Genomic DNA, 15,989 nt, shown 5'->3' on the forward strand with positions numbered 1-15,989 from the left:
CCTCCTCACCCAGCAACATTCTGCTCAACTCTCTCAAACAGCATGAGCAGATCAAAGTTTACAGCCCTGTTATCAATGATGGCAACATATGGTTCAGCTACATGTGGAATATTTTATTTAGATAAAAATTATGTTGATAGTTACTATGAGAAAAATTGGACAACAGCTATTTTGCTAAAATCATATTAATTAGCCAACAATTTTTTACTACTCATGACTTCACAGGCTCTTACCAGAGAGTATCTTGTTCACATGGTGAAAAACAATACAGCAGCCACCTAACCCAGTCAGGCCAGCTGCTAATAATTGTCATGTAGAGTCTGTACAGTCCTAAAGAAATAATCCATCAACCCTCATGCTCTTTGTCTGTGACATCCCTCAAAACCACACTGTGCACCTTGCTTTTAATAAATGTGAGAAAATAAAAGAAGAATCTGTAGATTGAAGAACAACTTTATTTTGAACCCAGTTCCACTGCAGTAATTTATTTATTAGAAAATCTATTCAGTATGTACACACAAAGAGATGAAAAAAGACTGTTGAATAACTGACTAATTGGGAAACACAGATGTCTGCTTAAGTAGAGTCCAGCAGCCTCCAAGTTCAGGCTGTGTTCTGAAGATCATGCCCCATGCCAAGTGACCGGCACTTGGAATTGAATTGCATGAAGTAGAGAATACCTGTTGTTAGATACCAAACCAGTTGTTCAACCCTTTTTCTATAAGCCGCCACCTACAATGAACAATTCAATATGAAATGAGGGCTAGGCTATGGTTCAGCTTCTCCTGAATACTTTCAATTGTAATAAACCTCTACCAACAAATAGTATTCTGAGCTCAGAAGACGCAAACAAACCATGTGTTAAACAAACAAAAGGCTAGATCTAATCCTCTTCTGAAGACAACACAGCCTACAGCCACCACAGCAGCACAGCAGGAATATATGAATTCCTGCAAAGGAGGGAAATGCCAAAATTACTATCTGTCACATATCAGGTATAGCCTGTATGCTCCTTTACAAAACAAGGATATTTATGTGGTGCTTGGAAGCATATGATGAAAACCTCTCTGTGCAGTGAGACAGCCTGATGTTCTACAGACACATCAAGCTGTGCTTATTCCAGCACCAGCCAAGCTCTGCAGCTCAAGTGTTAAATTCAAACAGCTCTACCACCATCATCATAGGGGTCGTGAAGCTCTGTGGCAAGTCTGAACCCAATACCGACTTGTTGCAACTTGGAAACTGTCCTCTGCTGAGCTGTCCCACCATGACAAAGAGAGTATGTAGGATCAGTTACAGCTCTACTTGTAACTTTAGAGTGCTCCTGTAGCTTCCCTGTTCCTAAGGATCCAGTCTTAGTTAAACAAGCTGCCTCCAATACCTTTGGCCATTACAGGGAGGAAATGCCTGAGCCCCTTTTTCTCTCCATCCCAGCCAGTTTCAACACGTAGATCTAACAAGTTTTTTCCCCTCCTTTCACCTGAAAGCAGTTGCAGGCCAGGTTGCCTTAAAGCTTATTCTCTAAATAAGTAGCCTGATGCCTTTCCATGAAATCTGGGGGTGAAAAAAAACCAAACACTGAGTCGAGGGGGAAGTATCACACACCTCCAAAATAACAGTACAGGCATGAAACTCAAATCCTGGAGGGTTCCCAGTCTGGACTAGGCACACTCAGAGACAGCAGACAGCTTAGGAGCTGAACCCATACATAATTCACTGCAAATTTAGGGCACCCCTGTAATGTTCCACTTTCAAGCCTAAGCTTTTCAATTTTATCAAAATTCTTACTCCAAAGAAAATGAATTTTTTCTTCCTCAGTACCTCAGTGTGAATAGTACAGATCCATCAATATTACAGTTTCATTGGGGAAGCTCCCTGAAGTCAGATACATAAAGTTTGGCCAAATTATTTTACAGAAACCACCATTCCCTTTCCTTTCTAGGGCGTCCCTTCCTTGATGTACAAAAACGACAGAAGATCCTTGCCAGCCTCTCTCTGCAGATGCCTTAAGATTCTCCCATAAACACTACAAATACCACAGTGAATCACATGGTACTCCATCTCTTCTGGGTAAAAATACTTAATGCATCTGAATAATAACAAATTAAAAATAAAAACCACTGTAAGTCCTGTACGTTTCAAACCTAAAATTTCAGCTCAGCATTCTTGCTGCAAGGAAGAGGCCTAGTTTTATTCTGCCTTCCCACAGCTCAGTACAGGTTTGTTGGATGAAGTGATGCAAGGAATGAAACCCCACTAGAAACTAAGAATTTGCACTTGTAAACAAAGACAGTCTATATGTTTACATTGACAGTACAGCGGTGACTGGGAACTACCCATTCCAAGAAATACATGCTAATGCATGACTACAGTCTGAGTCAAACTACAACATCTTATTTTGATGGAGTACAAGATGTACTTACTCCCACACTTACGGTTTTATTGGGATTATGACCCCCCAACTCAGAGGCAAAAGCAAACATACTAACTTACCTGTTTATGCAAGTCAGTGTCCAATATCATATTACAAATCCAGCTTTACTGGTGCTTTCAACAAGACACACTAAATGTGAACTCAGGCAACTAAGGAGCTGGCTCACAGTCTGTGCATCTGCTGTCAGGACAAAGTGAAGAGGAAGCAAGCAAAAATGGCCAGGCCCGAGGCCACCAGATACTGCAACTCCAAGCCCAAGGATGATCTCTCTACAGTTTATTAAATCAACTAGGTCTGTAGGGAACTTACACTACAATACAGTTAACAAAAGATGCTGCACCTCAAACACAGTGTTCAGTGTTGGGCCTCCCACCAAAAGACAGATATTGAGGTGCTGGAGCGTGTCCAAAGAGTAACAACAGTCTGGAGCAGAAGTCTTAGGAGGAGTGGCTGAGGGAACTGTGGTTGTTTAGCCTGGAGAAAAGGAGGCTTAGAAGGGATCTTATTGCTCTTTACAACTACCTGAAAGGAGGTTGTAGCAAGGGGGAGGTTGGTCTCTTCTCCCAGGTAACAAATAACAGGATAAGAGGAAATAGCCTCAAGTTGTGCCAGGAGAGACTTAGATTGGATATCAGGAAAAATTTCTTCACTGAAAGAGTGTCAGGCATTGGAACAGGATGTCCAGGGAAGTGACGGAATCACCATCCTGAGAGGTATTTAAAAGGCATGTGCATGTGGCATTTGGGGACAGGGTTTAGTGGTGGACTTGGCAGTGCTCGGTGAGCAGTTGGACTTGATGATCTTAGAGGTCTTTTCCAACATAAATGATTTTACAACTTTATGATACTTACTTAATTAACAGAGTAAATGCATCTTTTGATACTCAAAACCTGAAAAACAGTGATCTGGGAACAAAATTGCCTTTTAGTTAAAGACAATTTTTTAACATCTTTACCTCCAGTAACTACCTTACAGGTCTGTATCCACACACCTCCAAAGGCGCTGGGATCCTGGTTCAGTTCCTCGCTTTTGTACTATTCTTTCTTCTGCTACAGAACACCTCTAGCTCTCTGCAGCAAACCTCAGTATTTAAATGGACAGCAATGACATCTAGTGGCTTGTTAAGAATTTGCCTTTCTAAATTTCCAGCCTGGGCATTCATTTTTCGAAAGGAGACAGAACACACTGCTCTCCAAGTTTCAGTTAGCTACTTCCAACAACACAGATCAACAGCAAGTGCACCTGAAATTCTCTGCAAACTCTTTCAACACACACACTCGCCATTGTCTCCCCCAACTCTGAGTATTTCCCCCCCATCCCTTGCTCAAGGCCTAGAAAAGGTGATGTAGTAGGCACAAGTTTGCTTTAGATCTTGCCTGCACAATTAAATTTCTTCAGTGTCGATCTAGCTACAGGTATTTTTTCTGGGTACACAGGGCTGGGGGTCCCACCCACCTTTTTGGTTATGCTGTTCTTTAGTTGCATTAAACTAAATGGTAGGGGTTATTCACACAGACAAGGACAAAGCCCAAGGCCACACCATTTGTAACAGCTGGTATACAGTTCATTCATAGCTAAAAAAAACAAAGGACTGAGTCCTAAAATGTAACTATGTTGAAATTACAAGAAGAAAAGATAAAAACACTATTCTGAAAGCAAAGAGAAAGACCTTGCAGATTAGATTTATGGGAGAACAGTAAGCAGTTCACTTCCCTCCACCACCACATACCCACTTGCCTCCCGAAAAAACAAACCCTCTTACCTTTTTCACTGAGTGACACTGCAAAATTGCCAAGAAGCACGAGTGGTTACTGAAACTTTTGAAACATGTGACAATGCAAAGAAAGTTCAAAAGATACCTTTATGTAGCTTCCTGTACTACTGGCACCAGTCATTTAATCACTGCTGCAGTCTTTGTTGGCAGTGACACTCTCCACAACCTTGACAACAAATCACGTAAATGATTTTTCAGTTAACAATGGTGAGGAAGCATGAGATTTGTGGTATATGCATCTGGTGCGCACTCCTAGAGCCAAAGAAAACTACATGTGGGGGTTTCTGAGCCACCTCTTAATGGAACCACTGAAACAGTGGTTTCTGATAAACCAAGAAACACACACCACCAGGTGGTAACAAGACTCCCATGGCTCCAACAAAGGAAAGAGGATTTCAAAACCTCAGGTCTTCCTACCGTCAGATCTGTTCTTTATTACTCATGTCATTTTACACAGATAAAATTCATTCATTCCAGGCTAGTTCCCAATAAAAGCATAGAAGTTCTTCTGAAGTTCTGAATTGTTACCATAATTCTTAGGTCAGATCCTTGAGGACACCAATTTATACTAACATGAAGACCCATTTCTACAACCCTATAAACAGGGAGATTAGGAGATTGAGAGAGGTACTCAAGACAAGCACATTCATATGAAAGAACTGAAAAGGTTTTTCAGAAGACAGTATTTTCTATTGTCTTAATTACAAGAGTATGATTTTCTCCTTTTAGAACACTCAATTCTTCTGTCAATTACTACCTTTGTGATTCAGGCCCAAACAGTAAAACTTAATTAAAATTTTATTTTCTTTAAATAAATAAGGAACCCTTGTTAAATCTCTAAAGAAAATATTTTGTTCCCTCACTCACAAGTAGTGATTGCTGTCTTCTGGGAAGAATTTTCCAAATTGGAGCAATAGATAGAAGCAGTGACTTACAGCCATTTCCAGAAAGTATCAAATACTACCAGGAAAGCAAAAGACTTTTTAAGCAAAAGGTACTGGCTTTAAAGGGCAAAGAAATATTTCACAGCACAGAACTTTTCCGTAGACTACGACTGAGTGAAACTCTGACTAGATCTCTAGTCTAGTATCAAGTGCAGCTTGAAGAGAACCACTTCAGGATAATACAAACAGGTTGTGTTTCTGTTTGCAGAACATCAGTTGAAACCTTATTACTGCACATATCAATTTTGGTTTGGGGTGAAGACAAAACCAAGAGCCGCTATACAAAGGCAGTCACAGTAGGAACAGCATGGAGAGAAGGAGAAATGGGTGAACAAGCATTTCCAGAAACAGTACCTAGAGAAAATTCAAATGGATAGGCTTGTGCATAAAGCTTGTGAGAAAGAGAATTACACATCTTGAATTGCAGGCAAATTATTTTAGTGTATTGTGAGACACTCCTGCTTGAGAATTATACACATTCTTACATCACCATTGCATAGAAACATGTATTTGTGTAGCATGATGTTTACAAAATACATATGCAAGAGCATTTGTCCTTTCATGTTCCTCCCATGTATGTGGTTATAGATTCTCAGCAAAAAGGAAACAGATGACAATTCCAGCTTTGAAAGTGATAAATGAAGGCTACATTGCTTAGTGTCCTTCACTATCTTTCCCTTTAAGCTTGTCTTCACCAAAACAAATACCACACAACAGGGAACACAAATCATGGGCTATTCCCAATTCCTTCTGGACAAGACACTCCATTAGCTTCCCATTGAGAACCTCAGAAGAACTGCAAGCAGCAAACATCTACTAAATATATTCCAGGATGTAAGTTAGTTCTAACTATTGCTCAAGTTCTTAAACAGCCATAGCTGTATCTCCCCATTTTTCAGGACTACTTCTCTGTAATCCTGATAAAAAGACCCCCCCACCTCTCCTTAGAGTTCCACAGAAGCCACCGTGTTCCTGCTCCTGGAGGTTACACTGCCACCACAGAAAGTTTCACAAGTTGTGAACAAAACTACTCTCACACACTGACAGCTGCAGATTCGGAAAAACTACAGCCAGCTTTGCATCTCCTCTTCATACTTCTGAGGATCAATAAAAGGTTTGTCAATGGATCGAATCATCAGCTCACCACAGTACACACATTCTGCTGCCACAATATCATCAATGTCAGCTTTGATCTGTTCCCGACTCTGTTGCCCCTTCCCCAGGCTAATGGTATCTGCATCCTTGGGACGATGGTGGCTCTTGGATGGCTGACTGGTAGCTGCCAGCTTCTTCTGAAGATCTTCAAGTTTTGCCTGCTTATAGGCAGGAAGGTTTGGGAAAACTGCTTGGAGGAGACAGTCATAGTGAAACATGTGACCACACAGGAAAAGGTAGAAAGGGCGGTTTAGAAGTGGAAAGTCACAAGCAGCACATTTTTCCTGAGGTTCCACAGATCCATACTTATTTCTCATTTCTTGGATGTCCTCTCGGATCCTCTTGGCACTCTGTGTGGCTTCCTCCATCTCCCTTTTCAGCTCCTCAATGTGTTTGTTGTAGTCCTCCAGTGAGTTACAGATTGCCTCCTTGAAATGGTCAATAGTGACAAAGTCTGGAAAGAATGGCAGCACATCTTCAATCTTCAGCAGGGCACAACTGGACAGGCAGGCCATTGCCTTCTTGACATCCTTCTCTTCCTGAACAACATGCCGAGCGATCTTCAACCACAGCTTCTTTCGGAGTTCCTCATCATCTTCAGGAAGATCTGCACAGGACTTGGCAAGATCAACATCCACCTAGAAGTTGGACAGACAAGGAAACAGAGTTAAGTTTCCCTCTTTGTTTATCCACCATTCAACTTCAAAGCCTGCTGTCCATTATAGGAGGAATTAACAGAAAACTTCTCTTTGCCTAGGACTGCACTACAGACCTGCTCCTTGTTTACATGTCAAACATCTCTCCTCTCCACTAGTATCCCCCCATGATGATTCGCTTGCTACCCAACGGAGAACAAAGCCCAGCACAAAAAGGGCAAATCCATGTTAGAGTATCTTTGCTGGTCACACATTTCAGCTAAGACATAGCAAGGCCAATAGAAAAAAATCCAGCATCTCAGTGAAGGTCAGATTAAGCTGACGAAGGCATTCTTCTGTGACAATTTTCACAGCTAGGAACAGGAAGTAATTAGAATCCTTAACAGTAGCTATACAAGTCTTGCATAAAGGCAGATATGTTAAAGGTATTTTATGTCAGACACTGAGCTTAAGACAGACAGTACTCCCCCTTGTGCTTTCCACGCCCCTACCCTCAGTTACGGTTTGTAACAGTCAGCTGTCTACTTAAAACAATAGTGAAAGCATAGAAGTATGTTAATAGAGACAGGTCTTTCCTCCTAGCCTTAGCTGCACAGCTTCAATCCTGATGAGTCCGTCCAGTTCCTCTCAATGCTCCATTGTTCAAGGTAACTTGAATAAGCTACATTGCTGTATATCATAGCATGCACAGACACACACACACCTGTAAAGCGAGATCCACAGCCTCCTCATATAATTCCATCACTTTGTAAATATGGACACATGCATGGTGGTGCCCATGCTCTGCACACAGGCGCAATGCATACTTCAGGTCATAGTGGATCCTGTTTGGATTGGTTCCTGCTTGCTCCAGGTATGACAGCAGTGAGTCTGGCCGACATAAAGCGTAAAGAGACAACAGGTAGTTGTGAATGGCTTGCTGGGTTTCCTCCAACTGATAGACACAGAACTCCATATATCTAATGGCTTCATTGATCTGCTGGGTGCTGGCACTCTGGCTATAGTTAACAAGGGCTGGAATGAGGTTCCTGGCATCCAGTCTAGAGCCCATAGAAATCCAAGCATCAACTACCTTCTTGGGAATATGCTGGATGAGAACTGGAGAGAACTTGTAGAACAGCTTCTCGTCTCTGTGCCTGGACAACACATTTAGAGCCTCATCGTACTCATCATGCTGACAGTGGTGAGCTACTACACGCTCGTAATCCTGCATGATGACTGCAAAGTACACCATGTGCTCTGTGTCGCCATGGCTTGCCAACAGCTCATAAATAGATGCCCGATTATTAAAAAGACAGTCTTTGTTTTTAGGACTGCTCAGGAAAGTGCGAAACTTCTCCCGTGTATCTAAATAGAGATTTCGCTGTGAGGGATCTCCTTCCAATATACCCAGCCAGTTCAGGTACAGCTCCGTCAACCACGTGGTCAGCAGAGTGGTCTGTGTCTTCTCTGAAGGTTTTAGGTTACTTAGCTTCTTAATCAGAAACTCCATCAGGGCCTCTTCTTGCTTGGCTTCAATGAACTTCAGAGCAATTTCCTCAAAGTAGTTCTGGGTCAGTGCGTAACATTTGGCACTGTCTAGATACCTTTTGTTTTGGAAACAGTGCTCTGCCTCCTTTGCCAGTACAATATCTAGACACTCTGGACGGTCCTTACAATATTCTTTAGCTAAATCAAATTTATTCATATTCATATACATCTTCCACACATCTCTAGATTCCCGTTGGACATGGTAGCGGAACACTACTTTCTCAGTGTGGATCCATATCTGCTGGACTGTGGGATCTTTGATCATGCACGTCAGCAGGCCAAACTTCTCCAGGAAGAGATCTTGGAAAACAACCTGCCCATTCAGAGTGCATACAGCCTTCACCCGGTCAGGCAGCAGCAACAGGAAGTGGAACTGGGTAAGTACAATGGATATTGGTTTGTTCACAGTTATGTCAATATCAGAAGGATAAACCCAGACCCGTTCATCACTCAAAATGGAATCAGGACGACTATAATCCAATGTACCATATAAAACACCATTTCCCATCATCCAGGCAAAGGAGCGTGGGTTGGAGCGCAGTTTTGGAGTGTAAAAGGCTATCTCACTGAATCCCAAGTTGGCCGGAAACTCCCGAAAGCTGGGCAAATGGTCAGCATGCATAGCAAATATGGAGCTGAAGCCTTGCTGCTCTGTTCCTTCAGGCATTTTGCCAACAAACTGGAAGAGTCTCTTCCTAGTGGTTGCGATAATAAAAAATTTCCCTTCTATCCCTCGTTCAATCTCCAAGCAGCAGACTGGGGCAGGTCCTGATTCCTCCTCCAGAGTGTAGACCTGTCGGAAGTACTGGTCAGGGTTAGTGCTGAAGAGGCTTCCTTCGCTGACAGAGATTTCAGCCTCATAGATCTGCCCCTGGGATGTCCCCACCAGGATGGGCCCAGTGTTGGTCTCTGAACCAAGAAATTTGTTCCAGCCCACACTTTCAATCAAGTGTCCTTTCCAGCGAGAGAGTGCCCGCACTTTCTGAACGCTTCTGTTCAGGTAAAGGCATTCACTGGTGTTCAGAGCAATCAGGAGATGGGAGCCTGCCAACAGGAGACGGGTATGGGAAAGAGAAGGAGAGAACAAATTAAGACTGTGCCTAAGCAAGCCAAATTCCTGAGGCTTCTAATCCTAACATTTGATAAATTCTAATATCAACATACTTAATCCAACACTTTCCCAGGCATTCACAGGAATGTGGGGGATTTCCATGTTGGATCAGAATGGTAGTCCATATGTTGCAAACTTACATTACTAGTCCCAGATGTTTTAGCAAGAAGTTATTGTGTTTCAATAAATGTCCTAAGGGTAAACAGTTCCCAGAGTTCCATACTACACCTGGGAGCTGGTGAGAGATACAAGCATCTCCTTCCAAACTTTCATTTAGTTTTTTAAAATCAGTCAAGGCTACAAACTGCAGATGTTTTATGGTCCTTTTTAAAAATCCTTATATAAACCACACAGCACAGAGTGATGGCCAAAAATTTCCTTTCACTGGCTTTAGCAGCCTTGCTTACAACAGCCTAATTGCATGTGTTCATTTTAGAGAGTTCTGAAACACAACACAGACACGACAAGCCAGTGTTTTGCTACTAGCAAAAGGGCAAATCAGTAAGCAGGGTCCCTGGGCAACAGAGCCTGGCCCAGAAGATTGACCTGCTCTCCTTATATACAGAACAGAAAGCAAACTTCACCAGAGCTTTGTTATGCATGCTGAATTGCACCACTGACCACTGTCTGTAAATATACTGCCTCACCTGTGTGGTCCAAAAACATCTTGTAGACTCTGGCTTCATCTTTGCGTCCCAGCTCTACCTGATTAGGTTCATCTGGCTTCCCAAGATCAATCCTACAAAGAGAAACCATGAAAGCGTGCTTCCAACAGAAGTCCATGTACATGTAACTCCTTACCTGTTTTCCATATTTGGCTCATGGCTTCTTATCCAGTTTGCAAATATAAGTTCTCTAATAACTTAAGAAAAAAACCCAAACAAACAGGCAGGGGAAAACAAGTAGTAACTTCAGGACTCTGGCAGCATTACCTGAGAATGGTGTCTTTGCCAAGGCTCATACAGAGCTGGTTAGAGGAGACCACTAAGCTGTTAATTTTCTCTGGAGGAGCAAAATCAATCCTTTGCTTGTTAAATATTGGTGTTTCCTTCTCCAGTCGTGCATTCACATAGCCTGGAGAAAGAATGCGAACACTTAAAAACTAAATAAGACAAAACCCCGCAACAATAATCCCATACTGCATCAAAATCCAACCTAAAAGACTAGAAGGATCATTGCCTGCTCCAAGTTTTACTGAAAAATGCATGCTCCATGGAGCATGAACACAGAGAACAGCACTCATGTAGATATGTATAACAGGAAAGAAAAGTAATAATACACTTTACTGTCTTGTCACAGAACTGCAGACTTGTTGTAAGTATTAATTTGAAAGCACATTGAATTGCAGGGGATGCCAGAAAACTGTCACATAAACTGCAAAAAGAGCTGAAAATGAGAGTAGAATCGCATAATAATTTGTTTTCCTTGACTGACAGTTTATTTCTTCAAGACAGGAAAGAATGGTTGGTATCACACAGCACAAAGAGGGCTCTGAGTAGACACTACCATAGAAGCTACTCCAGAGACCATTGTGCTGTTAATTGAAATATGTTTCTCTCTCATTCCATGTTGGAATTGAATGAGCTACCATACTTTACATCCATCACACACAAGCTAAAGCTTTTTTTAAAGCCACGTGGGGTTCATCGCAGAGAGAAGTCTGTTGGATCATTTGCTATGGGAACACAGCTGGAGCCACAAAGACGTCTTTACCATAACCCTGTTTACCAACCATAGCACCATCCCAATTGCAACTTTCCAGCTTTTGCAGGACAGCATGGGACCTACTTATTAGGGCCAAAACAACAGCTAAGACTTGGTGATTGCTGAATCAGTGATCCAGCCGTGTCATAAATCACTTTCTGAGCCAAGACCCATTTAGACTGGTTTATCATTTCATGGCAAATCCCAACATGGAGCCAGACTAACCTATCCTCAGATCTTTTCAAAAACCATGCCTGAATTCTAAGAAATGCCCAATGAAGTTAAGGTTAGAGTTACGAGGTTTGACAAGACACAGTTACCTTATAGGACACATGCTGCGTTTTAAGCCCAAAGAAGCAAACCTGGCAAATCAATGAACTGAAAATGGGCATGTGTACAACCAGAGCAAGTTAACTAATGTGACTAATTAAGTATTCAGCTAGTCAGTTTAGTCCCAGCCAGCTTGGGAAATGTGGTATACTTGGTAAGGCACGTTGAGGGATTATTTATAAAAGAGATCTAGGTGGGAAAGGCAGAGAATGGAGAAAGTCTGACCTGAGAGACTTTTGGAGAAATGTGTTAATAAATAAATAAATCTTAGAGGTATAATGCTTTAAAAACCTCTTACGATCTTCAGTACAGATGGACAAAGCACAAGATGCAGTTCCTTTGGCTATGACAATTGCAAAAGCCCAGCCAAAGGCAAGCGGCCAACAAACAAACTTTAAGACAGGTGAATCTTTAATACACATGGCAGTGCAGAAAAGCAGCACACCAGATTTAGTTTTCACTGCACATGGGTAGACCTCAGCACCAAGAAACATGGGACTTGAAGAGGCCATGCCACTCTACTCCTAAATGAGAACAGCACTCTCTATGGTCTCCTTATGAGGAAGCAAAAAACTACAAAAGTGCTCAGATAACCCAGTGAACTGTAAAATAAGAACACATTCATATAAAACCAAACCCAGATGATGATACTCATTAACAAAATACTGGAACGTAAGATCCACCAACAGATCTTATCACAAAGTTTCATCCACATCTGTCCCACGAGTTTTTCCAGTGACTGAATTTTCCATATGCACAAAGTCTTACACAACTCTCTGTCAAAGAAAACCACAGAGGATCTCAATTTGACCAAACTACCTCAATCCTGGAAGCAACACAGACTGATACTTTGCTAGGTTAACACATGTGCTTTGCTCCATATGCAAGTGAAGGATCTCTAAAGCAAGCAGATCCATGCAGCAGTTAGCCTGGACAGGATGATTAAACCCCAGAAGAGCTAGAGCAAATTAAGGCTGTCCATGGCCAAACCAGTTAACTAGGAAGGTGTAAACTTAAAGAAAAAAGAAATCTGGAATTGTATCTGAGAGAAAACATACTACTTCAGCCCTACAGAGCATAGGCCTAACATTCTCTAAGCTGGGACTACCAGCACCACTTTGAAGCACACTCAATACACAATGCAGCAGGACTTTAGGTTGGATAGAGAGTCACTGCTTGGTTATCTACAACTTTGACAAACAATACCTGCAGTTTAACAAATGCAGGGGACAACTAACTGAAATTGAGAAATACGTTTCAATATCTTCCAAAATTTCCAATCTAACCTTATGGACCGCTTTCAGGAAATTAACTATTGTATCTTTTTCCAAAATAAATTTGCTTAAACTTCAGATTGCCCACAAGTTTTACCAGCCCAAGTTTTATTAAAAATTGCCAGTCTGGTCTGATTTAAGAATAATTAAAATGCTGATTAGGCTGTGCCTTTGCCATTTACCAGTTTCCCCAATTTCCTTTGCCAACATCAACTGTCAGTAAACAGGCAGATTTCTCAACTGTAAAGTAGCCATGACTGGAGACAGGTGTTGCAGCAGTCAAGAAGAAAAGCTAAGGCCTTGAAAATTTATTTTCAGTGACCTAGCCTCTCCCAACACTGTTCTGCACAACAGCTCTTCAGGCCACTTATTCTTTATCTAACATTACAATACAAAATAACAATTTATGTCAAAACAAACAAGAGGAACATACCTACTTCAGTACTTAGGCTCAGAGTAATTCTGCCAGTGTATTTACACTCAATAATATCCACAGCATGACAGAATTCATCAATTCTTACTGCATATATGAACCTCACAACCTGGTTTCCCTGAAGATTCACAGTGGGCAAGACTATATGAAGAAAAAATTTGAAAGAATGTGTCCATGTATTTCCAAACTTGTAACTCAAAAATGCCAGCTCTGCACAGCAGCTGGTACTACCATGACAATACCAGATAGAACAGAATCATCTCATAACCTACATTTCCCTGCCACACCCAACAAAATGTTGAATGGTGGCATCTAATAGGGAATGGTTATGGAACCTAATAAAGCTTGAATTTATCATGGAATATTCCTGCCATTTGTTTGCTTTCTCTCACAGGAAAGAAACAACTGACTGGTGATAACACCATCACTTTACATCAATTGGACACCTCCCTGAATAGGACCGTACACCAAAGCTTCACAGATCTTGACAGAAAAGTTTAATAGTGACAGACTGCTTTCTTGGTAACCTTGCCATCATGTAGTCAGCCTAAGGGAACCACTCGAAAGAAATGAAGTCTTCGGAAACTGCCCCTGAGTTAGGAAACTATCTTCATACAGGTACAGCTGTGCACATATCCATAACACCGTAACAGCTGGCTTCCTCAGAGAGGAGACAAAAAAAGAAGCAAAGTGAAGAAATGTTCTCAACCAGCTACCACAGCTCTGAGCTGGGCAGGGCTGAGGTGTGGTTGGTTATAACTTGTGACTACAAAGGCATACGCCACTTGGTGCACGCGTGTTCGCACCGCACGGCACAGGGGCCGTGCAGACCCTCCCACAGGCAGCACCACCTCAGTTCTGCTAAGGCGCTGCATCACCCCTGTGCTCCACCAGCAATCAGGTGCTCCCTGTGTCAAAGCATTTCACACAGCAAACAACGGAGAAACAAATCGCAGCTGAAAGCTGTGCGACACACACGCAGCGATACACCTTTTCCTGGAAGCACTCCCCACAGCCTGACACATCCTAGTCACCACCCGGAGCTGCCCACTCGCCTCCTCGCTCTCAGCAGGAAGACCCGCACACCGAAGGCCCCGCCGAGTGCAGGAGGACGCCTACCGGAGTGCGGGATGCCCACGCTGGCGCGGCTCTGCTGCACAGAGGCGGAGCGGTGTAGGGAATCCTCGTACTCGTCCAGGATGGAGGCCATGGCCGACACCGACACCGATTCCAGTCCCGGCCGCGGCCTCGGCGCCCCCCGAGCCGCGCCGGCCGCTCCTCCGCGCTCAGCTGACCCGTCACGTGGCCGCACCGCGCCTGCGGGCCGGGCCCGCCGGGCGGGAAGGGCCGCTCCCTCCTCAAAATGGCGCTGGAATTAGTCGCGCCTGTATTCGCATCCCAGACGTTCGTGTCCCTGACCTTCCCCCGAGAATGGCTAACTGTCCTGTACCCTTGCTTCCAGGCCTTGGGCTCCGTGCAGTGCCCGCGGCTTCTGCTCGCTGCCGTTGATGCCAAAAAGCCTCTGTTGAAATAAGAAAGGGCCTGCTCAAATAAACAAAGGAGTTTTATATGTCAGTAATAATCACATGATCTTTTATCGGCAGTTTGGTATGCCAGTAATAAACCAGAAGTTCCTCTATGGGAGTTGGACAGTCTGGTTTCATTGCTGAATATAACAAGATAGAACCATGCCAAACTTGTAAACCTGTATTTGTGACCAAATAACGATAAAAAGAGGTAGGGTACCATCCCAAATGAATACTAGAGACCCCTCAAATGACCCCTTCCCAAATATGTGTGCATGTGTAATAAGATCTATGTAATTAATTAACATATGAATAAAGATTCTTGGAAATAAGCATAAACTTCTGAGAATGTAAGTACATATGCATACAATAAATTGGATATAAGCAATAGAAATGTGAATCTCCATGTGCGTGATAGGCAGAGATACCCCCCCATGTACCTGGTGCTGTAACAAAGTAATGCTGGCTTTCTAAGCTGTAGCTCTGGTTTGAAAGTTTTCTTTCCCATTTTTTGGTGAGGCTGTCCTGTTGCGTGCAGCTGTGTGCACGAGAAATCCCTTCTGAGTGCAACAGTGTGCAGCACTAGAATCAGTCCTGATGGTCCTCCAAACAGAGTATTTCATAGTGATTCTACTTACTGCAACTAGGGATTGTCTGTTTTTAAACACTTCTATAAAAACTCTTGTGTCGTGGCTCTTGTGTAGTACTGAGTGGTAAAATCTTGCCTCTATTGCTAGAATGATGATTGAGGCACAGCAAATGGGGATCCAGCTGTTCTTGAACTATACTAGACTTGCTCTGCAAGTTTATCCCAGCTTTCTAGACTAAATGTGTTGGACCCAGCTTCTGCATCGCTAAATAGTGCTTATAACTTGAGGGTTTCTTTTGTTCTGGTGTGCTAACAATTGTTATTTACAGTTTTACCTACTAGATTAAACTAGCGGAATTTATAACAATGTATAAAATACTAATCTTTTATACAACCCTTTGAGTTTCACAGAATCACAGAATATGCCAAGTTGGAAGGGACCCACAAGGATCCATGAGTCCAACTCTTAGCCCTGCACAGGACCATCTCCAAGAGTCACACCATGTGCCTGAGAGTATTGTCCAAATGC

At 42.6% G+C, this 15,989-nt stretch overlaps 1 protein-coding gene across 1 annotated transcript; it reads right to left on the reverse strand.

Annotated features, from left to right (window-relative positions):
- Positions 1 to 4,618: 4,618 nt before the first annotated feature.
- Positions 4,619 to 14,639, reverse strand: VPS18 (VPS18, CORVET/HOPS core subunit). Its single transcript, XM_027642349.1, has 5 exons — positions 14,465 to 14,639; positions 10,537 to 10,678; positions 10,252 to 10,343; positions 7,667 to 9,537; positions 4,619 to 6,945 (listed from the first exon to the last, which is right to left on the reverse strand). Exons 1-5 carry the CDS (start codon positions 14,553 to 14,555, stop codon positions 6,217 to 6,219), a joined length of 2,925 nt encoding a protein of 974 aa, XP_027498150.1. The 5' UTR covers positions 14,556 to 14,639; the 3' UTR covers positions 4,619 to 6,216.
- Positions 14,640 to 15,989: the final 1,350 nt, after the last annotated feature.

The sequence above is a fragment of the Corapipo altera genome, unplaced genomic scaffold, assembly GCF_003945725.1.
Source record: "Corapipo altera isolate COAL_440 unplaced genomic scaffold, ASM394572v1 23b, whole genome shotgun sequence".
NCBI classification, from domain to species: Eukaryota; Metazoa; Chordata; class Aves; order Passeriformes; family Pipridae; genus Corapipo; species Corapipo altera.